Genomic DNA, 14634 nt, shown 5'->3' on the forward strand with positions numbered 1-14634 from the left:
GAAAGAAAGTAGATTATTAATTGTTGATGAAAGCTTTAAAAGTTGTCACGTTAACTATTTAAAAAATTAGACATAGAGAGTAGATTAGAACAGATAGATTGAGAGTGTAAAATGGAAAACAAATGTCATATTTTAAATAAATTAATGAAAGCCTAACAACAATCTGATCATTTGAATCAGGTGTGTTGGAGGAGGGAAACATCTAAAACATGCAGGACAGGGGTACTTGAGGACCAGGGTTGAGAAGCACTGCATTAGAAAATAGCAATTACTTATGGTGTATATATGTTTAATTTATATATGTGCTAATATGAGTCAGAATGTTTTCATATCATCGGCTAAGAGAATAAATGCCACATGGTGTCATTTTGGAATGAAAGTCCAGTTATGTGACTGTTCAGTGAAAACTTGGTTCAAAGACAATAACAGATATTGTGTGTGAGTGGATTGCATGAAAAGCTCCATATTTAGATTTGGATTGAACACACAAACACAACGAGTGACTTGTTTCCCCTGCGTCCTCGGTATTCAAATAGAAAAAGGATTTGTTTTGCGAATTCGTGAGCTTTGAATTCTAGTTTTCTGTCTGCTTTCAGTGTTGTTCTGAGATGTTACAATTCAGACTTCTCCACATCTGTTTCCTTAAACGTTTGATTTGAAGATGATTATTTTCAAATGCAGTGTGAAATAACACCACACAGATCAGCTACCGCCCTACCAATCGGCTGCACTGATGGTAACAGATTCGTGTTGAGTCAGCGTAGACAATTATGTTGAAGGCTGAATATTGTCAATAGCAAGACATTGGGTCAGCAGAAATAGACTATATATAATGACTCTGCAGCTGTTATTGCTCTCAAGTTTTAAACTTTGTCCATTAAAAATTTACAGATATACAATGAAGAGAGACGACGGTTCAGTCTGGTGAGGAATCAGCCTCGGAAGATTGTGGAGAAGGTGGCCTCGGATATCGAGAAACTCCTGGCTAAGAAGCGCAAAGCACTTGATGTGGGTATACTGTATGTTTCTGACTAATATGAAACACCACTCACTGACTTATTTTGTTGGTTTTTCTTCTTCCTTTTTTTCCTGCAAGTGAGGTAATCTTGCTCAACAATACATGATGCATTTTTGAAAAATAAAGTAGTAGCTTCTTGCTAATTTATAGGGATAGTTCAGATTATTTGCAGCAGGGTTGTATGAGGCACTTCTCTATAGTCAGGGTGGTTGATACACTGACAAAATTTATGGTGCTTTCTGTATCATTCTCCTGTGGTAGAGGAGATGCCTCTTTGCAAATGCCAGTAAACCAGGTCTGACTCAGGGGAGCCCACCTCACAGTGTTTGTCCTCCTTATTCAGAGCTAACAGACATGTCATCGTATTTGCTCCTCTAATGCAAATGCTTCTCTTTTTTTCAACTTTTAGAGATTAGCCAGTGAAGCAGAGCGGCTCCAGCGAGAGCATCTATGGCAGGACGGCATCAAGGTAAAATCTTAAATAAGATGATACTTTCAGTTAAATAATGCATTTGTACGTTTCATCTGTCACAGGCAAGATTACAGGTTGTACTACAGTCAGCATAATTGAGAGCGTTTGATATTAAGGTATTAATGTTGTTTGTTGTCATCATACAACACAGTGTTGCAAAACTAAAAGAGAACTGTAGTTCCTTCATGCTACACACATGCAGCATAGTGTATATGCCAGATAATTATGATTATGATGTACAGCGCAGTACTGAATTTGATCAGTTTTATTGACTCCCATTTATATTGCTTTGTCTCATGTATGCAAACCCAAAATCTTCCATTTGTCTGCTATATTTCTGTGAATCTTTTTTATAAATCATAAGCCTTGGCAGTGTGTCCTGTGTGTTGCTGTGTCATTCTGTCAGTACATCTGTCATTGCAGTGTTTAGTTGTTGACTAGTCTTGTCTGCAGCACTGTTCTCTCTCTACTTGGCTCTATTATCCTGCAGGTGCAAACAAAGCACAAGGGCAAACAGTTTTTATGCGGTTTTCCTTGAGTGCAAGTCTAATTTTTATGTCTGCACCTGTTTGCTGGTTACCATACAAACAACCTGGAAAGCTTTTACTTACAGGCTCCAAGTTTTCTATTACTGCACCATGTAATAATTAAACAGCAACAAATTCATGTAGATATATAGTAGATAAATTCAATGAAACAAAAATCGGAGGTCAGACACATTTAATTAACATCACGTCATAACAACAAACAAATAAAAAAATGCATGTGATTAATAGTGAATGAGTAGTGAGAAAAACATGCAGAAAATAAAAATTAATAAGAAAAAAATACCAATAATTAAATAAGTAGACTGTATATAATATGGGATCAGCAGTAGAAAAACTCATTAGAACAATATCAATGGCATCCATTTTTCCAGAAATCTGTCAAATCTGTGTGGACATTTTTATTAAAAACAAAAGTCTAAACTCTTTGACACAAATAGTTTTCTGTTTTACTAGGCACATATTTGTATATGTACAAATGTGGCAAGTGCAAATTCATCTAATTGGTAATACCACAAAATAATCCATCCTATATGCTGTCAACAAATAAAACACGTTACTGAACATGTTTTACGACAAGTTCACACACATGTGCGGTCATTGTTTTTATTTCCAGAGTCCTGCTCTGGTCCAGTTTGGTAATCTGCACCAACCTCCCACTTCATGAGCTGTTCTGTTACCTGTGCTTATGCCTGAATGAACTCAACCCATTCATATAAGACCTGACCTGACGTGTAATTAAATATAGGCTCAGAGCTGCTGCTGCGGGGCAGTGAAGGCAAAAGCTCGGGGCACAGAATACTGTCAGAGCACAACAGTAAAATTTATAAATAAATGATAAAAATAAATAAAAATGCACTGAGAGTGCAGATTGCGGAGGCAGAAAAACCCTCAAGCTTTCAGTGGATTATGTTCACTTGTTTTTTTCTTCTGCTCAGAACCAACTCTCTGCAGAAGATCACACTCACAAAATCCTCCTCACTCCACTCACAGCTGGCACAGCAGCCTGGATACCTTCATTAATTATTTATCATTTGATGAGACACCAATGATAGCTGACCCAGTGTGTTTTTCCAAACACTAAATAGAAAAAAATATTTATTTCTGTTGGATAAATAAAGACAGATATTTTGCAAACATGCTCATTTATGTTTATTGGACTTAAACGAGATAAATGAGGTTTTTCAAATGTGCAGAAGAGGAGCACAACTGCAGAGTTTAAATATTTGACTAATTAACCACTAGTAACTATTTGTACAACTGTGATTCAGTCTCTCTTCATCTGTTTCACCTGTTGCTGGGTTTAAAGAGGATGAGAGGAGCTCATGTTACTGGTCGTAACTAAAGCTCGTCCTGACTTCACCTGCTGATTCTGTGTTCATCCTAATAATAATAATAATAATGAGTTCAGCTTTTCTTCTACATTGTGCCTGATTTATGCCGAAGCCTGTGGTCATCAAAATTACAAAGAATTTGCTTGTCATGTCCATTTGTGTTTGCACCTGTAGATTTTTGTTTGCCTGTGTTTGTTTGTGTCTGCATTTGCGCCTTATTCCAGGAGAATAGCAGTAGAGCCCTGTGGGTTTTTGTAAAGTGGTGTCAGGTGAACCCAGAATCAGGACAGAGACAGCGTTAAGATGATCAGTGCAGGGGTTTATTGCAAAATGTAGATGAACGACGGCTGAGTGGCAGGCAGACGAGGCAGGAGCTTGAAATGGTCCAGTGAGTGTGGCTGGCAGGGAGACGGACAGGCAGACTGAATGATTGAAGGTGATCCAAACTGGTAGAAGCAACAATCTGACAGCAAGTGGATAAAAAAAACAGGGCTTAAGTACTGCTGGGCTGATGAGTTGATGGATGGCAGGTGTGCTGGTAATCAGACTGGCGTGCAGGTGGTGAGGTATTCTGGTAGCCAGTAGAGAGGCAGAGACACACACACACACACATGCACACAGGAGAAGACAGGAGACACTAGGGACGGGAATAAACACTAGAAACACAAGGAACTAGTGCTCTGGCATCAACCATAACACTTACTCTGCTAAGCAGACATTCATAGGATGCTATTTCCATCATTGCACTAACCCATTCTCACAGCTCTGGAGCCTTTGTTTCCTTCCAGTGTCTATAACTCAACAGGCTGTTATTGTACCCATAAGAATAACAAAATACACACTTGGTTATGTTTGGTGTTTTTACCAGTCCCCCAGTAAACATCATTTTGAACTTAAAGGGGTTTAAAAAGCAATAATATTATAAATTATTAGTTGAAATGTACAGTATAAATGCAATATTCATGCCACTGTATATGAGATTGTTGCATCGTTGAATTTTTATTGCAGAATATTCCACAGTGGAATTATTGCACAAAGTTATTGTAATGTTGGGTCAGTGTTGCACAGCTGAAGATATAGATTATAAATAAATTATGGGGTTATAGTTGCTGACGGAGTGAAAATAGTCTGGTCTGTTGACTCAGAGTGTCTGACAAGGAGAAGTTGAAAAAATTGATTGCTGTAGGCAGGAGTGACTTCCTGTGGCCCTCTGGTAAATCTCGATGGAATGAGTCTTGCATTGAATGTACTCCTGCACTTGACCAGAGCAACGTGGAGTGGCTGGGAGAGACGTCGTCTAAGTCATTGATACATGTAGTGTAGATATATTACAGGTTTACAACAGTATTGGTTTTTCAGGCACAATAATTTATTAAGGATTTTGTCCAGGCCGTTTCTCTATTTAACTACTAAATGATATTTTGACAGTCAAAAGAATAAAAATGAAACGTTTCCTCACACAGTGGAAGTGTTACGCAGTCAAATGTAACCGCTGATGTAAATCTAGAGCAGATGGGTATGTCTGTGAGCGCTTCGACTTCAAATGGGACGACCTGAGAAAGAAAGAACATTTACACCAGTCAGCTGAGCAGATCCCTCAGTGCTCAGCTGGCTCAAACAGACGACTGAGTGCACTCAGCCGTGCGGTTCTGTTGAGTCCTACACACATTGGCATTCCACTTTTCCACTTGGTCTGCTTCATTTGCCCGGCAAAATGAGACGGGGTTAACCTCATCCTCTCACATGGCCTCTCACGGTCTTCTCTGAGGCACTGAATCCCCCTGTCATTTAGTTTAAGAGACACTAGTGGTTTTGCATGATTTAGTCCTTTCACTGAAAATAGTATAGACTTTCCACCATTTTCTAAGGCACGCCATAAGCTTTTAGATTGATTTCCTACCTGATAGGAAGCCACTGTATTCCTTTATCAATATTACATGAAAATAAACTTCAAATTTCCTTGGAGTTGCAGACATTTAGACATGACTTTGAAGTATTTAAATTCTGAACTGATCCAGTTCTTTTGCTTATTCCTTATTTCTCTCTTGTTCTCTGCAAACAGATGGTCCTATAGCTGTGTAACCGCCAACGTTGTTCACAATAAATTTAAATTCACATTCGTCACTTTTTTTTTTTTTACATAGGCAATATAAATTTATGGTTAAAACAGTAAAACATAAAAAACATAAAAAATATGCAGCAGCCATTCAGCATAGCTTAGCATAAAGGCTAGGAACAGGAAGAAACGGTTACCAAAGGTAACAACATCTGCCTATCAGCACCTCTAAACTTCATTGATTAACAAGAAAGTCACTGCACCCAACCAACAACACATAACCTACCACATAAAACAAGTGTCTTTTCTTTTTTTTTTTTTTTTTTTTTTTTACACGATTTCTGCAGATTTTGTGATGTTTGGACAGAACCAGGCTAGTTGTATCTAGTCATTATGCTAAGCTAAGGTAACTGCTTCATGGCAGCAGCTGTGTTGATCTTCTCATCAAACTTTCAGCAGCGAACAACAAGTGCATTTTCCCAAAATGGCAAACTGTTGCTTTATGTTGCCATAATTTTGATCATTAGCCACAATACAGACATATTAAAAAGGTATAATCTGCATCATTTTCCTCAAAAATCAATGAATAGACTCATAAATATAATCCCTTTCAATCATCACGTGTGACTCACTGATTTACTCTGATTTCCTTATTTTTTTGTCATTGTTTTGCTGTGATGTTACACCAACCTAAAATGTATTTGACGTCCTGATAGGTTTACGAGCAGTTCGAACAAATCCTACTGACTCTACCGCTAAGAGTAGGGGGAAAGTGTGATGACAGAGTAAAGTTGATTCAACATGTTCTCCAATTATGAACTGATTTGCAAATGCCAAAACTTATTGATGGTTTTGTCATAACATTACTTCATAATGTTTTCCTGAAAAATGCATAAATGGGTTAATATTTATGTATTCAAATATGTTTTCAGTATTGTATTATCACCTGAAAATAAGAATGGCTGTGTTTCTATTACCTTAGAATGAGCTGTTTATATCTACAGAAGGTCATTTGCTGTTCAGAGTCTGTGGTTCAGCACACAACTGACTGCAGTAAGAATCAAGAATCAATTTGAATAGAGAATCAGTTCTAAATCAAATCACGAGATTACCAAAGATTCCATCCCAAAACCTGTCTCATATTTAATAATTCTAATAATGATAACTTTATTTATATAGCACTTTTAAAAACATAGACAAACAAAAGCAAGAAAAAAATAAGGCTAAACCTGAGGTAAAATTATAAGACAAGAACCAGAAGCACCATAGAAGAAATAAGACAGAATGATAAAAGAGATAAGAACAATAAGAGCAATAAAGCTATTCTTTTATTTCAAAATACTAAACAAAAGAATAGAAGGATTAAAAAAACTTTGCATGCCACTAGAAATAAATAGAAATAAAAGCAAATAAAAGATTAAAAAGAATAAAAGATAAAAAAGAAAACATCACATAAAAGGAAGTCTATAAAAGTTGTAGAATGAATCACTACATTTCTTTTTTTATCATATACAAACAGAGGATGGAAAAACCGCTGACAGGCTCAGATCTGAAGAGGCAGAGCTCTCAAGAGAAGTTCAACATGGAGGATGAGCTGTGTCACTTGTTTGGACTGACTGATAAAGACGCTGATATTCGCTGGATGTTGTCTGAGCCGTTCTCCTCTGAGGACAGCAGATCTGTATTACCAACAGCGAGAAGACAAACAAAAGTCGGAGACTTGTCATTTTTAGTTGAATTGTAATATAGGCTGAGGCCCTCTTTGGAGATAAGATTTGGTAATCAGAACAGGCCAAAAATAGGAACGTAACAGCCCCCAAGTAGATGTCACACTTATTCTGAAGTATGTTAGGTCTCTTCTAAAACTAAGACTAACAGATGGCGATGCTCTGCCCAAGCCTGACAGCCTGTCTACTGATTCATAATGTGACAGTACTGAGTGGAAAACAATAGCAAACATTTGGTGCGTACTGCTTCACTACTGCAAGGATTTTCTGCCTCTTCTCCATGCTTTTCTCACTTTTGATGGACATTTAGTTATTATTATTGTTGCCGTTATTAGAGGTGAAACGATTCATTAACTGCACGAATGGATAGATTAACCACATCAGTCCCACCATTTATGTGACATTCATGCATTAATTGTTAGGTCTGTCTCACTGTTAACAGACACTTTGATGGACCTGGTTCCTGTGAGAAAATTAGCTATGATGCTTGACTGTGATCTGAGCAACATGTGTCCGACTCTCCTGAAACGGGAGAAGTGGCTGTAAAGAGTTCACTGTCACTATTGTAAATAGAAGCCTTATGGTGCTGTTGCCATAGTGTCTGTCAGTGATGTATGTATGTTTTGTATCGGTTTCTTGTGTCTTGTGTCTGCACTTTTATTTTATGACCCTGACTCCTTGGCAGCAGAGATATTGTATCTTAACGGGAACTTCTTCGTTACATAAAGGACAAATAAATAAATAAATAAATAGCATACAGATTTCACTGTTTGGTTGTGTAACTATTCTGCCATGGGCCATCATATTGGAAACCTTTAGAGTTGTAATAAGATGCATTTTGTAACTGCATTTTTCTCGGCAAAATTGAAATTCTACATTTCTTTAATCTAGCATATATTTTAACTGCAGCTTTTCACACTAAATATTGTTTTATTATTTTATTTATTGGTAAAAAAAAAAAATATTGGCAAAAAGTTCTGGTTATCCTGAAAGAAAATGTGAATATGTCCAATTTTAAGCTAATGAGAGACTTTGAGAGGCCAGTAAATGAAAGGAATTTTTTTTGTTGTGGGGATTGATATGGTAAGTCCATAGTAACGATTGCTTAGAATTAAACAAAATTATGTTGTTGCAACCTTAACTAAGTAGTCTTAGTGTGTCTACTGACCTGTATGACTGTCTGTCCTCATGTTGTTTCAGTCAGTAGTCAACACTGCACTCTTATCTCATATCTGCATCTGTTTTCTTCTAGGAGCTGGACATGGCTTATTATGACTCAAAGGCAGAGCTGGATTATGTGAGTAAGAGACAGATAAACCGATTCGTCTGCTTTGTTTATATTTACTGAGGCCATTCAACAGAAGGAGGATGACTTGATGTGTAAATCCAAAGTGTCTGATTGTAATAAATGGACTTTAAAAAGTGGCAAATTAGAAAAAAAGGCACATTAGTAGTTGTAATAGTGCTGATGAAAAGATGCTTTTTCATGTTCTTACAGTATTCCATGGATGGAGAAGGAGAGGTAGAAAATCCCTCGCACATCAAGTTGGAGTTTGTGTATGATCCAAACTTCAAAAACAACGTCAACTATTCCTACACGGCTGTTCAGATTCCTACAGATATTTATAAAGGAGGCAAGTCAAACTCTCAATATATTGTTAGTGTGGAAAGATGTCATATGCTTGTGATTTGGAGCATATTGTGTTAGATTTTTTACTCTTTTTTCCCATCAGCTCCAGTCATTCTGAATGAGCTGAACTGGACGCAGGCGCTGGAGAAAGTGTTCATGGAGAACAGTCAGGAGGATCCGTCACTGCTGTGGCAGGCATTCGGGAGCGCGACGGGTGTCACTCGCTACTACCCAGGTAGGTTTTTAGTCATGTGCTGCTTAAGCTAATATTGAATATGTAGATGTCATTTTAAATGGATTAAACTCCAGTGTATATAAACAGTAGGGCTGCAACAACTGCTTGATAAATGAGTGAAGCGATTTAATTTTCTTTTCTTTCATTGACCAATCGATTCACTGACTTACAGCTCTGATAAACAGTAAGAGTGAACCATCTTTTCATCTTTTTTTCAGCCACACCTTGGAAAGCCCCTGATAAAATTGACTTGTATGATGTCAGGAGGAGGCCCTGGTACCGTAACACCTCAAAATATCCCAAAACTATCTTTAAGTGTTGTTCTTATCACAGGTGCAGTAGATGTGTAGGGTTTAAATATTGCATCATCTCTTCTCCTTTGTCACAGGTACATCCAGGGAGCCTCATCTCCCAAAGATATGGTCATTCTAGTTGATGTGTAAGTAATCGGTAACACCTTAAAAAGTTTGGTTCATTAAATGTCTTACATAAGAGATACCATACCATGCAATAAGAACAGGAGAATTTTAAGTGTTTCAGCAGTAAATGGGTTAACAAAATAGCACAAGCATCAATAAAAAGCAATATAAGCATAGGCATACTGGCAAAATGTACGTGTGACACTTCTACTACTAACTGTGTCCCTGCGAATTTAAAAAAAACAAAACAAAAACACACAAAACTTTCCTTTTCCTCGCAGAGTTAAATAATTAACTGGTCCTGCAATCCATCTGTGAAGTTTGTCCTCAGCCTTCCCTGTAGTTCTTTCTCACTCTCGAGTGAAGTGAAGAGACCATCCATGGTGTTATTTCACATAAGTGAGCAGCTTCTCCCTGCGTCTGGTCCTATAGGCCAGCAGAAGTGAGCAGAGAAGCTAGACTAAAGCTGAATTGTAGTGGGAAAACAGTGCACCTGGCACTGACTCTGCAGCAAAACCAGCTGAGAGTGCAGCTCATATTGCTTATCATGTATAACAGACTAAAGGTTCAGTTAGAGATGATTCAGACACTAGAACAAAATATGATTGGGTTGTTCGAGATACTGTTTTATAGTAAAGCAGCAGAACGTGCTGTACAGTTGATACAAATTGATGAGACATGACCTTTCCTCAAGACACCGGAGGAAAGTGAGATGAAGAGATTGATAACACACGTATGTATGTTCATTAAATGTTCAATAAATGTATTTTTAACCCTTTTAGATCACATCCTTGGTCAATTTGTATTTATAATATATGCCAATATATGCCATAATTCTGTAGTGCCTTTTTTTTGCGTTTAATCTCATTTTGAGTACAACAGCCTGCTGTTGTGTCACTGCATTGTCACCATGGTTGCAGCTCATTGAGGTACTAATAGGTTGTTTGTTTGCGAGGTCAATCCTATTATTGAGCTGAATGAGGGAAACAGGAGAGTAGCCCTCATGAATGACCTTTAACCAACATGAAACATGTTTATTTATTCATACATGTACATCCAGATAGTCACTGAGGCAGCCACGTATTAAAATTAAAAAGTGTTGTTTGGTATTATTATAATTGAAATGTATTATTTTTCACACATAGTGAAGAAATACTGCTGAATAAACTAAAAGCCAAAAACCTGAAGATCTTAGACTCTATATTTAATAATTCAGGCAGTATTTAGGGTCATCAGAGTATAATTACTGTTTGTCCCTTTATTCTATTATCATTATTATTATTATATTAAGGCAGCAGACAGTTCATTAGTGTGCTCCTCTGTGGAGGAAAGAATGTAGATAAAAACAAATAGCCACTGAAAGGGATCTATCAATCCTGATTAATCACTGCGGCAGGGGGAAACACGTCTGTGATTGAACATCTGGCGGAAGCATCTGTAAAGTTTTCAGCACTACTGCAGACTTTAGTCTGGCACCGAGAGCCAGAGAGAGAGAGAACGAGAGAGAGAGAGAGAGAGAGAGAGAGAGAGAGAGAGAGAAAGCACATTGTAATTGAAGCTGTTATTTATACTGGACTCATTAAATAGAGCTATTGGATTTTTAAAAAGCAACAAGGAGTTCAAAAGTTTATCCACGAAGAAACTTCCATGTTGATTTTTTAAAAAATAATTCTGGAGGATTTTATGATTCAACCACTAATCTTTTTGTTGAGCTAATATTTCCTCACATATCCTCCATTCACAATGAATTTGCACAAAATGTGTCTTAAATACCACAAAATTGTGTCTTATATAGCAGCACTTTATTCACATCAACAGCCGCTGGACTCATATACTGTACATCTTCAGTTTTATTAATTAATAAATTGTTCTGATGCATTTTGTTGCAACTGTATCCAAAAAGATCTTTTTTCTTGTGTTGGCTTATATCTTGTGTATTGAAGTGTATGATGACACTTGTGTGTCTCCTCAGGAGCGGCAGCGTCAGTGGACTCACCCTGAAACTGATCAAAGCATCAGTGATGGAGATGCTGGACACTCTGTCTGATGATGACTATGTCAACGTGGCCAGGGTTAGTATCTGCCACACTTTAAGTAGAAAAGAAGACAACTTTTTTGCTTTGACTAATCATTATTAAGTATATTTTGACTGCATGTTGTAATGACTATAGATCAATGACACCATCAATGTTTAGATTGGTTCTCTATAATCTTTTCTTTTTCTATGAAAAATCTGAACAAATTTATTTATTTTTATTAATTTTCTCCTAATGTCTTCTTACTGTTTCCCCCCCTACCCCAACATTAGACCCTGGGTCAAGTATAGAAGGGAACCCTGATTAGTATGTTGTTTTATCATTGTGCACTTTGCACAAACTAATTATGTTTTCTAATGCGACAAGGATATGGTTAAAATCTAGGTAGGTTTAGGGACAAAAAAAACACTTGGCCAGGGAAAGATCATGGTTTGAGTTAAAATGATCACTGTTGCAAGAACTTTCACAGGTCTGGGGTTCCCTTCTAGGCACGATCCAACCCCTTTTCGTGCAATGCCATATCTATGTAGTTGAGGGTAAGGTTATGGGTAGACATAGCGGGAGACACACATATTGACAGGAAATAGATTTAGACACAACACTTGTTGTCTTTGCCACAGCAGTGCAAACAAAATTTGAAACGCTAAGGGTCTGAAAAGTTGTCCGTTTCCACTTTAAGGCCCTTTTATTTTACCATCAAAACTGCACCATTGCACTCTGAAACTCATTATTTTAAATGGCTTGCACCGCAGCATGATGGCTTTTTGCTGCATCAAGCAAAAAGTTCAATGAGGTTGAACTTTTGGTGCTTTATTAACACTCCATCACCGATTCTCAACTCTCTCTTTGTCTTCACTTTATTGCACTTCTTTCCTTCTTTTCCTCTTTATCAGGGCTGTAGGGACAAGGATGGTAAACTCAAGTCAACTCAGTTTATCCACCTCTTTGAAATTAGTTTATTCATCTGTGCTCAGATCAGCTGTATCAATCAATGAGACTTTGCTTACCTCTGTACATATCAGTAAACATCTGGTCTTTAACATTTGAGCCCCAACTGTATCTCCTGTTTTGTTTCAGTTCAACGAGAAGGCCGAGGCTGTGGTTCCCTGCTTCAAACATCTTGTCCAGGCTAATGTGCGCAACAAAAAGATCTTCAAGGACGCAGTGCAGCAGATGCAGGCTAAAGGCACTACTGACTACAAGTCTGGATTTCATTTTGCTTTCAACCAGCTGTTAAATGTAAGTGACTTACTGATTTACATCCACGGGGGACTCTGTTTCACAGACCAAAACTACTGTTCATTCTCATTCATGTCCCTTTTAAATGGATTTTTCAGAAGACAAATGTCCCTCGGGCCAACTGCAATAAAATAATCATGCTGTTTACTGATGGAGGAGAGGACAGAGCTCAGGATGTCTTCATGCAATACAACTGGCCTAACAAAACGGTTATCATCTCACCATAATACGCACCTTAAGTTACATTCAGCATTTGAGAAGGAGACCCAGTGATCTTAATCGGCCTCTGAAAATGTGTTTATTTTGTTCCTTCAAAGGTTCGAGTTTTCACCTTTTCTGTGGGTCAGCACAACTATGATGTCACACCTTTACAGTGGATCGCATGCACCAATAAAGGTGAGTTGAATTTTTTATGTGATTCATTCATTTTATTTTATTTACCATGTCACATACTGTAGAGCAGTGGTTCCCAACCTTTTTTGTCTGATGTGCCCTCATAGCCCACAGGTCAAGTGACCTCTCGTCTCCCTTCATGTTCCAAATATGTTCTTATTAATGGATTATGAATTTCATTTGTTATTGATTTGGTTGATTGATTTGGTCAAGTTTGCATTTGTACTTGTTCTAATTGGAGTGGCAGAAGCTGCATGTTTCAACCATTTATCCACTGGTTCCCTACCTGAGGGTCCCGACCCCCACTAGGGGTCATCAAAGCTTCATGGGGGGGTCTCAAGAACTTCTTTAATTTAAGGGGTCTAAGAAAACTTATTTTTAAATATACAGTATGCCTGTATCTCACCATTTCATTCATTGAAATGAATACTAAATAAAATTATTAGTTTTAAAGTTAGATTATTACTTGAGATATGTATATATTTTTTTTAAAATCATACAGGATAAGGTCAGGATAAGGACCTGAACACAAGCTATATTCACAGAGCCTTCTCTCTTTCTAAACAGCCTTGTCCCACATTAGAAAAGGACCAAAGAGCTAATAGAAAAATGTCCAAGCATCAGGAAGAGGAAAACACTGTATGGTTGTTTAAAATATACATCATACAAACAGAGAATTGTATAAAAAGTTCCTAAAAATATCTGATACAATATTCACAGGAAATAATCTGCTTAAACTTAATTGAAATAGTTTGTTTTACACAAATGTCCTACAGTTATATTGTTATATTATTATAGGAGCTTTTCAGAAGTTAAGACTGCAGCCTGTATCTCAGTTGCAATTCTAAAAAATGAAAATAATCAAAAGCTGATTAAGAGTCATTACTTTTTGTGCTGCATCCAAATAGGATAATTTTTACAAGTTGAACTTTTTTGTTTATAATGGCCATGTGTAAAACATCAACAGTAAATTGAGCACATGTATTTTTAGCTCAGCAGATAATCTTTGAATTCATTTCTCTAATAGGCCCACTCAGTCCCTACTTTAAAAGTCTTCTATTTATTAATCAATGCTTAGACAAAAGAACCAACAAATAAACCACTAGGCCTAATGTACAGCACTGTGCACCGTCTGGCCCTGCTAATGGGCCTGCCTGCCAGATCTGTAAGCAGACTTATTGGCTCTCATAAGGCGCTGTGGCATTGATCTTTCCAGGAGAACTTGTGTTCACGAGGATTCTTTTCACTTGTACAGGGACAAGGACACTTAGAAGACTGAGAACTGCTTTTTTCGTTTACACAGAATCAATTTCTTTTGCTGCAGGTTTAATTATTTTTCTGACACAAGGGATAACAAGTTGAATCTGAAAGGGGATTGTCTTTTTATGTCATCTGATTACGTCCAGTTTTACGCAACACAGAGACAGATCAGGTCCTCCGAAGATGATACATGCAGTCTGTGGATTATGAACAATTCATGAAATGTATAAATCATACATTCTGTGTTACTGACCATTAAAGATGGTCTTT

General features: G+C 37.3%; 1 protein-coding gene across 2 annotated transcripts in view; it reads left to right on the top strand.

Moving 5' to 3' along the window:
* Positions 1-14634, top strand: part of cacna2d2b (calcium channel, voltage-dependent, alpha 2/delta subunit 2b) — a 54146-nt gene that overhangs the window by 24025 nt on the left and 15487 nt on the right. Inside the window, exons 3-13 of one of the 2 annotated variants that reach the window (XM_084734933.1) lie at positions 892-1008; positions 1428-1487; positions 8405-8449; positions 8651-8786; positions 8886-9017; positions 9236-9293; positions 9406-9456; positions 11409-11508; positions 12550-12711; positions 12810-12920; positions 13029-13107. In XM_084734933.1, the coding sequence (XP_084591059.1) occupies positions 892-1008; positions 1428-1487; positions 8405-8449; positions 8651-8786; positions 8886-9017; positions 9236-9293; positions 9406-9456; positions 11409-11508; positions 12550-12711; positions 12810-12920; positions 13029-13107 (1051 nt within the window). The remainder of the gene's footprint in view (positions 1-891; positions 1009-1427; positions 1488-8404; positions 8450-8650; positions 8787-8885; positions 9018-9235; positions 9294-9405; positions 9457-11408; positions 11509-12549; positions 12712-12809; positions 12921-13028; positions 13108-14634) is intronic. The other variant, XM_084734941.1, reaches the window with a different exon arrangement.

This window comes from Lutjanus erythropterus, chromosome 2 (assembly GCF_056507025.1).
Source record: "Lutjanus erythropterus isolate fLutEry1 chromosome 2, fLutEry1.hap2, whole genome shotgun sequence".
Lineage (NCBI taxonomy): Eukaryota > Metazoa > Chordata > Actinopteri > Lutjaniformes > Lutjanidae > Lutjanus > Lutjanus erythropterus.